We start from the raw sequence: 13,919 nt of genomic DNA on the forward strand, positions 1-13,919 counted from the left end.
TCTTGACAAGCAACGTGAAGCTTTCAGGCATCTCCCCACCCTTCATTTTCTATTCACCTCTCCCCTAAGCACTACTCCCAGTCTGCCTTGTCTACCTGACAAGTGACAGAACAATCTGATTAAATCTTTGCAGGGGGAGGGGGCTTATAGGCCTCCATGACAGGCCAAAAGTGATCACCATGGCGATGCATAATTACAGCTGTCAACAGCATCTATGATCCCGCTGGCATCAATCTGATTGCTCTCAGTAATAATGATAGACAAAGCTTAGTGTGCACTCCCCTGCACCCAATCACGTTATCTGTTCCTTGCTCCATTTAGCTGACATGCAACATTCACACAAGCAAATAACAGCAGTGAGCATAACATTCAAGGCATTTTAATTGTTTTTTTTTCCTTTATGCTGATGTCTTACAAGCATAAGTGTTATTACATAAAGCTCCTGCTGCAACATTAAATGAAGGAGGCTTTGGTGGGACAAGAACAGTAGGGGGTGGAATATGTCCATTATCACTTGTACTTTCAACAGGTTGCATGCTTTAAAAAACTGCAAATTGTAAAACTTGCAAGGGCAAAAGGTTTGACATGATTTTATCTCGTGGCAAACAGCAAGTTTTCCTGCATTGCCATCCCTCTGAGAAAAGCAGTTGCTGTACATTTTTCATTAATGCATTTTTTTTTAATCAGAAAGGTACTCTATAAAGTTTGAAGGTGACTGTCTGCAATTTCCACTTGGGGTGCAATTATAAAACTTAGGCTAGACTGTGTCCACTTGGCAGATGTGAAATTGCAACAAAGCTTCCACAAACATACTGTACTAATTAGGAGAAATTTATTAAGATCAGTGTTGTAATTGATCAGAATCGTTAAGTTCTAATGCCAATGTTACAGTGACCACAACGGGAATCATTAAAGTAGGATGACCATTTTGGAATTCCAAATTCTGTTTATATATGTGATAAATTCCCTTTAATAAATTTTATAGAAATAGTTCTATTTCCTCTTTCGCCTCCCTCAGCAACCTCAGGATGTGGAAGCTTTGGAAAGAACTCAGAGCAGATTTACTAGCATGTTGTCTGGTATGGAGAGAAGGCTGAGGGACTTGAGGCTGTTTTTGTTAGAGAGAAGATTGAGAAGTGACTTAATTGAGATATATAAGATAATCAGAGGGTTAGATAGGGTGGACAGTGACAGCCTTTTTCCTCAGAGGGTGATGGCTAGCATGAGAAGATGTAGCTTTAGATTGAGGGGTGATAGATATAGGACAGAGGTCAGAGGTAGTTTCTTTACTCAGAGAGTAGTAAGAGCATGGAATACACTGTCTGCAACAGTAGTAGACTCACCAATTTTAAGGACATTCAAATGTCATTGGATAGACATATGGATGAGAATGGAATACTGTATTGTTAGCTGGACTTCATATTAGTTTCACAGGTCAATGCAACATCGAGGGCCGAAGGGCCTGTACTGCGCTGTAATGTTCTATATTCTATATATTCAATTAAATATATGACAATATTCAAATAAATGAATGTATTCAACTGATAAAGAAGAGTCATATTCAATACAAAAAGGTAACTTTGTCTCCACAGATGCTGCCAGACTTGTTGATTATTTCCAGCCCCTGTGGTTTTCATTTCATACAAATAAACCAAGGGTTTTATAATGCTTTCACATTGACAATAGACAATAGACAATAGACAATAGGTGCAGGAGTAGGCCATTCAGCCCTTCGAGCCTGCACCGCCATTCAATATAATCATGGCTGATCATTCCTAATCAGTATCCTGTTCCTGCCTTATCTCCATAATCCTTGATTCCACTATCTTTGAGAGCTCTATCCAAATTCTTCTTAAATGAATCCAGAGACTGGGCCTCCACTGCCCTCTGGGGCAGAGCATTCCACACAGCCACCACTCTCTGGGTGAAGAAGTTTCTCCTGAGCTCTGTCCTAAATGGTCTACCCCGTATTTTTAAGCTGTGTCCTCTGGTTCGGCACTCACCCATCAGTGGAAATATGTTTCCTACTGCCAGAGTGTCCAATCCTTTCATAATCTTATACGTCTCAATCAGATCCCCTCTCAATCTTCGAAATTCAAGGGTATACAAGCCCAGTCGCTTCAGTCTTTCAGTGTAAGGTAATCCTGCCATTCCAGGAATTGACCTCGTGAACCTACGCTGCACTCCCTCAATAGCCAGAATGTCTTTTCTCAAATTTGGAGACCAGAACTGCACACAGTACTCCAGGTGTGGTCTCACCAGGGCCCTGTACAGCTGCAGAAGCACCTCTTTGCTTCTATACTCAATTCCTCTTGTTATGAAGGCCAGCATGCTATTAGCCTTCTTCACTATCTGCTGTAGCTGCATGCTTGCCTTCATTGACTGGTGTACAAGAACACCCAGATCTCTCTGTACTGCCCCTTTACATAAATTGATTCCATTGAGGTAGTAGTCTGCCTTCCTGTTCTTGCTACCAAAGTGGATAACCATACATTTATCCACATTAAACTGCATCTGCCATGCATCTGCCCACTCACCTTTGGGCGGCACGGTGGCACAGTGGTTAGCACTGCTGCCTCACAGCGCCAGAGACCCGGGTTCAATTCCCGCCTCAGGCGACTGACTGTGTGGAGTTTGCACATTCTCCCCGTGTTTGCGTGGGTTTCCTCCGGGTGCTCCGGTTTCCTCCCACAGTTCCAAAGATGTGCAGGTCAGGTGAATTGGCCATGCTAAATTGTCCGTAGTGTTAGGTAAGGGGTAAATGTAGGGGTATGGGTGGTTTGCGCTTCGGCGGGTCGGTGTGGACTTGTTGGGCTGAAGGGCCTGTTTCCACACTGTAAAGTAATCTAATCTAATCTAATCTAATCTAATCTAATCACCTAACTTGTCCAGGTCACCTTGTAATCTCCTAACATCCTCATCACTTTTCATCCTGCCACCCAGCTTTGTATCATCAGCAAATTTGCTAACGTTATTGCTGATACCATCTTCTATATCATTAACATATAGTGTAAAAAGCTGTGGTCCCGGCACGGATCCCTGCGGTACCCCACTGGTCACTGCCTGCCATTCCGAAATGGAGCCATTTATCACTACCCTTTGTTTCCTATTAGCCAACCAATTTTCAATCCAATCTAGTACTTTGCCCCCAATACCATGCACCCTAATTTTACTCACTAACCTCCTGTGTGGGACTTTATCAAAAGCTTTCTGAAAGTCCAGGTACACTACATCTACTGGATTTCCCTCGTCCAACTTCATAGTTACATCCTCAAAAAATTCAAGAAGATTAGTCAAGCATGATTTCCCCTTCATAAATCCATGCTGACTCTGTCCTATCCTGTTACTACTATCCAGATGTGCAGTAATTTCATCCTTTATAATAGACTCCAGCATCTTTCCCACCACTGAGGTCAGACTAACTGGTCTATAATTACCTGCTTTCTCTCGCCCACCTTTCTTAAAAAGTGGTATAACATTAGCCACCCTCCAATCCTCAGGAACCGACCCCGAATCTATTGAACTCTGGAAAATAATCACCAACGCATCCACGATTTCCTGAGCCACCTCCTTCAGTACCCTGGGATGCAGACCATCAGGCCCCGGAGACTTATCAACCTTCAGACCTAACAGTCTCTCCAACACCAAATCCTGGCAAATATAAATTCCCTTAAGTTCAGGTCCTTCAGCCACTGTTACCTCAGGGAGATTGCTTGTGTCTTCCCAAGTGAACACAGATCTGAAGTACCCATTTAATTCCTCTGCCATTTCTTTGTTCCCCGTAATATATTCCCCTGTTTCTGTCTTCAAGGGCCCAATTTTTGTCCTAACCATTTTTTTGCCTTTCACATACCTAAAAAAGCTTTTACTATCCTCCTTAATATTCTTGGCCAGTTTACCTTCGTACCTCATTTTTCCTCTGCGTATTTCCTTCTTAGTAATCCTCTGTTGCTCTTTAAAAGCTTCCCAGTCCTCAGTTTTCCCACTTATCTTAGCTATGTTATACTTTTTCTCTTTTAACTTTATATGTTTCTTAACTTCCCTCGTCAGCCACGGCCACCCATGCCTCCTCCTGGGATCTTTCTTCCTTTTAGGAATGAACTGATCCTGCAACTTCTGCATTATACACAGAAATATCCGCCATTGTTCCTCCACGGTCATCCCTGCTAAGGTATTGCACCATTGAACTTTGGCCAGCTCCTCCCTCATAGCTCCATAATTCCCTTTATTTAACAGAAGTACTGTCACTTCCGACTGTACCCTCTCCCTCTCAAATTGCAGATTGAAGCTTATTGTATTATGGTCACTACTTCCCAATGGCTCCTTCACTTCGAGGTCTCTCACCAATTCTGGTTCGTTATACAATACCAGATCCAGAATTGCCTTCTCCCTGGTCGGCTCCAGCACCAGCTGCTCTAAGAATCCATCTCTGAGGCACTCCACAAAGTCTCTTTCTTGTGGCCCAATACCATCCTGATTCTCCCAGTCTACCTGCATGTTAAAATCCCCCATAACAACTGTAGTGACATCTTTGCGACAGGCTAATTTCAGCTCCTGATTTAACTTACATCCGACATCCAGACTACTGTTTGGGGGCCTGTAGATGACTCCCAAGAGGGTCTTTTTACCCTTAGTATTTCAAAACTCTATCCACACTGACTCTACATCTCCTGACTCTAGGTCCCCCCGTGCAAGGGACTGAATATCGTCCCTTACCAATAAGGCCACCCCACCCCTTCTGCCCGTCAGTCTGTCCTTACGATAACACGTGTATCCTTGAATATTCATTTCCCAGGCCCTGTCCACTTGAAGCCACGTCTCAGTTATCCCCACAATATCGTATCTGCCAATTTCCAAAAGAGCCTCAAGCTCATCCATCTTATGTCTAATGCTTTGTGCATTCATTGCCCTGTTAAGTCAGTACTGATTGTATTTGAATAAACGTTGATAATTTGGGCTTTCATCAAAAGCCATTCAGCAAACAACACAATTTTTTGCAAGGTTTGTGAAGGTTTGTAGCTCAGGTTGAGCTTTAGGGCGTAGGTTTGCTCACTGAGCTGGAGGTTTGATATCCAGACATTTAATTACCTGGCTAGGTAACACCATCAGTGGCAACAGCCAAGTGAAGCGAAGCTGTTGTCTCCTGCTTTCTATTTATGTATTTCTACTGGATGGGGTTCCTGGAGTTTGTGGTGATGTCATTTCCCGTTTGTTTTCTGAGGGGTTGATAGATGGCATCTAGATCTATGTGTTTGGTTGTGGCATTGTGGATGGAGTGCCAGGCCTCTAGGAATTCTCTGGCATGCCTTTGTTCAGCCTGTCCCAGGATAGATGTGTTGTCCCAGTCGAAATGGTGGCACTGTATTCAAGAAGAATGGATACTCAAAAAATACAGTCCGCAGAGTCCTCAAGAACAAACCACAACAAGCAGACCAAACACAGCCAGAAACCCTAACCACCTTACCATACATCAAAGAAGTTTCAGAAATGACAGCCAGACTACTAAGACTCCTCAGAATCCTAGTAGCACACAAATCCACCAACACTCTCAAACAAAAACTAACAAACTTAAAAGACCCAGTACATCCCATGGACAAAACCAACGTCATCTACAAAATTCCATGCAAGGACTGCCACAAACACTACATTGACAAACAGGAAGAAAGTTAGCCACCAGGATACACGAACACCAGCTAGCCACAAAAAGACACGACCCTCTCTCCCTCGTAGCCCTACACACGGATGAAAAATGCCACCATTTCGACTGGGACAACACATCTATCCTGGGACAGGCTAAGCAAAGGCATGCCAGAGAATTCCTAGAGGCCTGGCACTCCAACCACAGCGCCATAACCAAACACATAGATCTAGATGCCATCTATCAACCCCTCAGAAAACAAACAGGAAATGACATCACCACAAACCCCAGGAACCCCATCCAGGAGAAGGATATAAATAGAAAGTAGGAGACAACAGCTTCGCTTCACTTGGAGGTCGCCACTGATGATGTTACCTAGCCAGGTAATGAAACGTCTGGATATCAAACCTACAGCTCAGCGAGCAAACCTACACCCTAAACAACACAGTACTCAGCAAACTTACATTGGGCATGTGTAGAGGCTCTTTATACTGAGAGAGACGGCCAATCGAAGGCAACCCAAAAGATCTGTAAGGATCCTAGAGAAAGAGGTTCAAACAAGAGGAAGCATTAACTGTAGGATAAAACACAGGAAGTAGTGTTAACTGTTCATACAATCAACCCCATTGACCAGGCTATTTTGGATTACTGAAGACATGAAATTACATTTGGAGTCTTTTCTCTCCACTTTTTTTTAACCACAGAGCAAATGACCAATAAACACCTCTCCCATTCAGGAAGGTTTCCTCATTTGCATAACAAATTACAAAATTGTTAGTGTGCTTTAAAGACGACAGAGAAAGTAACAGAACAAAGCCTTCAGGATGTTATAGGTAATTAAAGGAGAATCATTTTATGGAAGGAAAAGAACTAAAGTTTGAGGAAACTGGGGGAAGGGGAGTGATTGTGCAATATACATTATCCTATACATTAGTCCTATCAAAAGTATGTTTACTAATTATGAATTTCAATTTAATTGTCAATCAAAGCTACCCTATCTCTAAATCCATCAGATGGTATTTCTTATGAACTGTAAAGCCAACTAAACTTTACCTCTGCATAAACCCTGCATTCAATGGCCCAACCATTGATGGGAATATCAGCTTGCTTGTGACAAAGTTGGTAACCCTTGGCAACGCGAATCATTTCTTGGACTAGGTCCAGGCCAGTAATACATTCGGTGACAGGATGCTCAACCTGCAAGGTCACAAAGAAATAGTCGTCAAGGAAAAACAATGAAAGATAAACAACGACACAAAGTGGGAACATGCACGAGCTCACTAGCCAAGGGCAAGACTGTCGCTTCAACCGGTGCTTTTCAGTTCACTAACAACAAAGAGAGGCTTTACCCAAAAACAGAAAATTAAAAATATGGACAAACACCCACACCTGCTCAAAAACAGATATTATTCTCACCATGTCTCTCTCACTCTCCATTCATGCACAATCCAGATAAAGGCAAACACACATGTAATACGGAAACCTCAAAGACACAAGAGAACAGACACACGCAAACACAATCCAGAGACACTATCACAAACTGACACAATCTGGACTCAGAAGCATATACACAAACAACATTAGCACACCCATGCAAGCTAGACACATGAAAACAAAGAGTCCAGACACAAAAATACACTTACACACACAACCTGGGCACACATGTAAAAAACAAGAAGCAGATACTTGCACATACTTGCACATAAAGCACAAATACACACAAATAAACACAGACACTCAAACAGACATATGCAGACACATGCACATATTCCAGACACAAAAGCATTATATACACAATCCCAGACACAAACATGCACGCACTCTCACACACACAATCCGAGACACATAAAAATTTGCGTGCACACAATTCCAGACACACAGGCGTGCACATGCAATCACAGAAACACAAGCACCCACACACAAACACACAATCCCAGACACACAAGTGCACAAGTACAAACACACAATCCCAGACACACGTGCATGTACGCATACACTTTCGCAGATTTACACACACACACACACACACTTGCAGGAATACACACAAATTGCAGACATACCAGCACATACAAACATAATGCAAACTTACAAGTGCACATAACACACAAACAAAAATGCATATTTACACATAAGAATTCATTGACACAACTATATTGCACACTTGCAATCCAGGCTGCAAAGAACGTATCTTGTTATTTTTCAGTATTTTTGCTTGTAGACGGAATGGGGGAAAAAAGTTATAAAAGCCAAGGATTATTGCAGTTTTTGAAAGCAAGTAACCTGACATCATTGTAACTACTACTGATAATTTGCTATTGAAGCAGGAATAGTAGTAGCAACAGACAGGCTGGATCCAAGGGCTTGTCCAAATGGAGAGTCAGCTGGCAATGAGTACCGAATGGTCTATGGATTAGTGACCAGTCATTGATGACAAAGTTCTTCTACCTATCAGCAACTATGCAATTGGTTCCCAGGTGGGTGAACAGCTTAGGCCAAAAACAATGAGAAGCACAGATTTCAACAGCTCAGAAACTCTCTAGGCTTTCTGCAGAGAGAAAAAAATAAAAGTCTAAAGAAACTAATAGTTTATTTTTCCTTCAGCAGTTGTTGTAAGCTGTGACTTTTAATTAATAAATCAGAGACCTTTAGTTAGGGTGAACCAGTCACCTTGTGCCTTCTGCAAACATGTGAAAGAATCCGGAGAAGGAAGAATAAAGAAGCAGCATTCCGATCAGCAGAAGAATTATCTCAGCAAATCCTATGAACAGGGACTACCAAACTGTTTTCCCAATTTTTCCCACTGCCTCTAATGCCAACAATTTGTTTCCTGTCTGTATGTGAAGATGGCAAGTTTATAAAGGGCTTAAAATTTTAACTAGTAGAGTTATATGCCAACAATTCATACATGTTTGCTTGTAGCTGAAGTCTAATTACTTGTAATAAATAATTACTCTTGTTAACTACAGAAACCTGGTCCATTCTTTCTGTCAACCTGGGTCTGAAAATGAGGCAAATTGTGCAAGTCTAGGATCTTGTTAAAATGACTCCAGAATGACTCCAGGATTAGCAGGGTTCAATTTTTAGTGCTTTATCACAGTGCAGCATGACAAGCCAAACATATGCGTGCACACATCATCCATCCATAGAGAGGCACTTCAGACACACAAAAACACGCAAAATCTCAACACACATAAGCACACAGGTAATCCCAGGCACACAATCACACACACACAATCCAGGCACGTGCACAGACAATCCAGACACACAAGCACATGCGTCAGGTACACATAAAGTCCAAACACACAAACTCATAGAGAGGGTATCCGAACACACAGGTTTGCACATAGAGTCACAGAGATGTACAGCATGGAAACAGACCCTTCAATCCAACTTGTCCATGTCGACCAAATATCCCAACCCAATCTAGTCCCATCTGCCAGCACCGAGCCCATATCCCTCTAAACCTTCCTATTCATATACCCATCCAGGTGCCTTTTAAATGTTGCAATTGTACTAGCCTCCACCACTTCCTCTGGCAGCTCATTCCATACACGTACCACCCTCTGCGTGAAAAAGTTGCCCCTTAGGTCTCTTTTATATCTTTCCCCTCTCACCCTCAACCTACACCCTCTAGTTCTGGACTCCCCCACATATTTATCCTATCCATGCCCCTTGTGATTTTATAAACCTCAATAAAGTCACCCCTCAGCCTCCACGCTCCAGGGAAAACAGCCCCAGTCTATGCAGCCTTTCCCTTTAGCTCAAATCCTCCAACCCTGGCAACATCCTTGTAAATCTTTTCTTAACCATTTCAAGTTTCACAACATCCTCCCAATAGGAAGGAGACCAGAATTGCACACAATATTCCAAAAGTGGCCTAACCAATGTCCTGTACAGCCGCAACATGACCTCCCAACTCCTGTACTCAATGCTCTGACCAATAAAAGAAAGCATACCAAACACCTTCTTCGCTATCCTATCTACCTGCAATTCTACTTTCAAGGAGCTATGAACCTTCACTCCAAACTTCAGCAACACTCCCTAGGAAGTTACCATTAAGTGTATAATTCCTGCTAAGATTTGCTTTCCCAAAATGCAGCATCTCGCATTTATCTAAATTAAACTCCATCTGCCACTCGTCAGCCCATTGGCCATTCTGATCAAGATCCTGTTGTAATTAAAGATAACCTTCTTCGCTGTCCACTACACCACCAATTTTGGTGTCATCTGCAAACTTACTAAATATACCTCCTATGTTCCCATCCAAATCATTTATATAAATGACAAAAAGTAGCGGACTCAGCACTGATCCTTGTGGCACTCCACTGGTCACAGGCCTCCAGTCTGAAAATCAACCCTCCACCACCACCCTCTGTCTTCTACTTTTTTACCAGTTCTATATACAAATGGCTAGTTCTCCCTATATTCCATGAGATCTAGCCTTGCTAATCAGTCTCCCATGGGGAACCTTGTCGAACACCTTACTGAAGTCCATATAGATCACGTCCACCACTCTGCCCTCATCAATCCTCTTTGTTACTTCTTTAAAAAATTCAATCAAGTTTGTGAGACATGATTTCCCTCACACAAAGCCATGTTGACTATCCCTAATTAGTCCTTGCCTTTCCAAATACATGTAAATCCTATCTCTCAGGATTCCCTCCACCACCGACATCAGGCTCACTGGTCTATAGTTCCCTGGCTTGTCCTTACCACCTTTCCTAAATAGTGGCACCACGTTAGCCAACCTCCAGGCACCTCTCCTGTGACCATCAGTGATACAAATATCTCAGCAAGGGGGCCAGCTATCACTTCCCTAGCTTTCTACAGAGTTCTAAGGTACACCTGATCAGGTTCTTGGTTTAAACACTTTTATGCATTTCAAGACATCCAGAACCACCTCCACTGTTTCCCCAGCTGGTGAATGGTTTCTCTGTTCTTTTCAGTCAAATCTTATTGTAAATATGAATAAAATCATTTGTTTTCCTTGTTGTTGTAATAGTTGTCGTAACCTGTGACTTTTAGCTGAAAGTCAGACACTTGTTTTAATCATCTTGGAACTGGATGAAGCAAAGTACTGCAGAAGAGTCATAAAGACCACATCAATGACAACAACAACAACAACAGAACCTGGCAGCAAAGTCTATTGAACTGTCTTCCAACCTTTCCCCTTTGTCCATAATCTATTCTGTCTGCCTATATGAATGTAAGGGAGAATTTATAAGGGGATTCGAGTTTTAATTAGTAATATTATATGTTGATGGTTTATAATTGATTACCTGTGGCTAGAGTCTGATTATTTGTAATAAATAGCAGAGATTGTTCAGTACAGAAAGTGGTCCATGTTTCCTAACAACCTGTATCTAAAAGCCAGGTAAATTGAGGAACTTTGCATGCTTTATAAATTCTTTAGCTTTTGTGATGACTCCAGGAATAGTGAGGCTCAATTTCTAATGCATTTTCCCAGTGAGTCATAACATTGGCTCCGAGGTCACTGAACATCTTGTGGGTGTGGAAGCGATAGCAAACAACCATTGCTCCTCTGCAAAGGAAGGAATTGTCCTTTTCTCTGAAGTAAAAAACACAAAGTCTGCAGAAAGTCAGTTCATTATTCCTTAGCAGTTACTGTAATATGCAGCTATAGTCCCATAAGTACCCACATGCTGAATCCCAGACACACAAGCACAGATACACATACAGCCCAGACACAAAAACCACACAAGCATGATTTAGATAATCAAACACACAAGCAATCCAGGTATATGAATGATCTAGATATACAAACACAATCCAGACATATAAGCACACAAACATGCAATCCAGACACACAAACAAATGCACACACAGAATCACACTCCTGCAATGCAGACACAGAAACTAACACAAATACATACAGACATACACCGTACCCACACACAGATCAAACACCAACATACAGCATATAGACATACACATCTTCACACATCTTCATGTACAGACACATGCTGTCAAACATATGTATCAAACATGGACAATATGCACAGATATATGCACATACAGAACCTGCCATGAGCACCACTACACAGATAGGCATTTACACAGTCACATTCTGACAGATATACACACACAGTTATACAGACATACAGAAACATACACACTACCAAGAGACAAACGTTGTCACTCCACAAAAATCCTAAAATTTAGACACACACATACAAAAAGCATAGCTATGTTATCACAACTAGCATCAAGATGCTGTTCTCATCTGATTAGAAGTCTGTTCTTTAACACTATATTTTCTGAAGTGGTTTGTGGTTTCCTAACAGTTTATTCCAAGTATCATCCATTTGCCTACTTTCCCTAACCTGTTCCAAAGAGCAACCAGATTAATATAATCTTACATCAACCCTGTGCAACAGAAATGAGCAGATGGATCCTTCAGGCTTTCTCCCTCCAGATGATGCTGTATAGTGCTTAGCATGCACAATAGCTGGGCTCAACAAATGGAGTCACTGTGTTATCAGCAAATTGCTGCTAACAGCTTTGCATGATGCTGTTAAGGGAATACCCAGTCTGAATGCATCCACTGGCTAGTCTAGGTTTCTGACCTCAGTCAGGATTGGAAGATGAGGATAGGTGAGAAGGGAGGACAACAAATATTTTGTCTTATCATTTGAAACTATGTAAGTTGGACGGCTGCATTTCAAAAACACTTTACAAATAAAATTAGTTGAAGGTTTTCTGGATATAAATAAATGTGTTGACATCCAGATTAAACCCCAATGTCTTGCAAAATACTACCAGACACTTGTTTACTGGGTAATTTCAGCAGAGACCAGTTCACTATCTACAGAGCAGATGGTGCAATTAACTCAGTGAAGCTTCTAATCCAAGGAAATTTTCTTCATAATTAACTGACACTTTGACATTTTTCTAATAAAAGTCATTACTTAAAAGAGCAAACAGTTTGTATAGTGCAAATCTGGCCAATGGGACTGCAGAAGAAGGATGTTATTCTTTAAACTGGAGTTTATTTATTAGTCAATGGCACTCACTTTCAGCCCAAACTTGAACTATGACAAAACTGTCTTCTCTGTCTTCTGAATTTTGTATATATTAATTGCAGAAAACCATTTTTCTATCCTTTAGCAATGAGCAGCTGAACTGTCCCAATGTATATTTTCATTCTGTTGCAAAAACACTGCACAAGACTGTCACTAGTCTCTCTATTTACTGTAGGTGATGACAAGTTGAACTGACCACCTTTCCCCAGTTGGTCTGAGCTGGTCAAATAAAGAATGTTTTAGAAGAAAAAGCAATCAGGACCAGGAATGGGACTATAAGAGGAATCTTTCCAAAAAAAAACTTACTGGTTATGAGATTGCTACACAAAGTCTTCAGAATAATTCACAGTGACTCAGCTCACTGGTACAGTTGCCTGCTGTGATTTTGGAGCCATGCATATCAAAGGACAGAAACTGGCCCAGGTTTCAGCTCTTGATCGTGATCCAGTGCCCCTGCTGAAAGTGTGTGTATTTAACATTTGAAGGAGAAGAATATCAAGCTCATCTGCAGTGCCCAGCGTGGTAGATTTACCTGCAGTAGCTCACTGACCAGAAGGTAACAAAAAAAGAGGAAAGGTCACCTGAGATGTTTACAAAGGGATTCTCAAGTAATTCAGAAAATTAGCAGTTCGTATTTCCCCATAAATGTAGCTTCTTGAAATTCATGGGGTGGAGGGGGGTTCAGTAAAGAACCACCTCCTCTGTCATTGATTGGCTTTGGATCTCCTACAGCTTTAAAACAGAGTCACAGAGATGTACAGCATAGAAACAGGCCCTTAAGTCTACCCCTCCATGCTGACCAGGTATCCTAAACTAATGTAGTCCCATTTGCCAGCCTATGGTCCATATTCCTCTAAAGTGTTCTTATCCATATACCCACCCAAATGTCTTCTATAAATCTTCAAGTAAGACATCTACAGAATGATGTTTTGCAACTCAAGCTTTCCAGATACTTGACAAGGTGAGAGATGGTGAAACAATTCACAACATGTTTGACAAGGTGATTACTGGGACACAGGCTCTCACTTTCAACCAGTCAATAATTTAGTTAAATGCATTAAAGGAATAGAAAGGCTTGCAATTCCATAACACCTTCATCAACATCAGTATTTTCTGAAGTGCTTTACAAATATTTGAAGTTCAGCCACTGTTTAATGAAGGAATCACAACAGCCAATGTGCACACAGCAAGTCCCACAACTAGCAGTAATAGAATGATCAGTTTATCTATTTTTTTGG

At 41.6% G+C, this 13,919-nt stretch overlaps 1 protein-coding gene across 1 annotated transcript in view; it reads right to left on the minus strand.

Moving 5' to 3' along the window:
* Positions 1 to 13,919, minus strand: part of pcca (propionyl-CoA carboxylase subunit alpha) — a 378,154-nt gene that overhangs the window by 198,289 nt on the left and 165,946 nt on the right. The window contains exons 13-14 of the mRNA XM_043691289.2: positions 6,692 to 6,835; positions 6,103 to 6,177 (exon numbers count right to left, since the gene is read on the minus strand). Of these exons, the coding sequence (XP_043547224.1) occupies positions 6,103 to 6,177; positions 6,692 to 6,835 (219 nt within the window). The remainder of the gene's footprint in view (positions 1 to 6,102; positions 6,178 to 6,691; positions 6,836 to 13,919) is intronic.

This window comes from Chiloscyllium plagiosum, unplaced genomic scaffold (genome assembly GCF_037043375.1).
Source record: "Chiloscyllium plagiosum isolate Xiang-an unplaced genomic scaffold, Cpla_swu_hap1 HiC_scaffold_6, whole genome shotgun sequence".
Lineage (NCBI taxonomy): Eukaryota > Metazoa > Chordata > Chondrichthyes > Orectolobiformes > Hemiscylliidae > Chiloscyllium > Chiloscyllium plagiosum.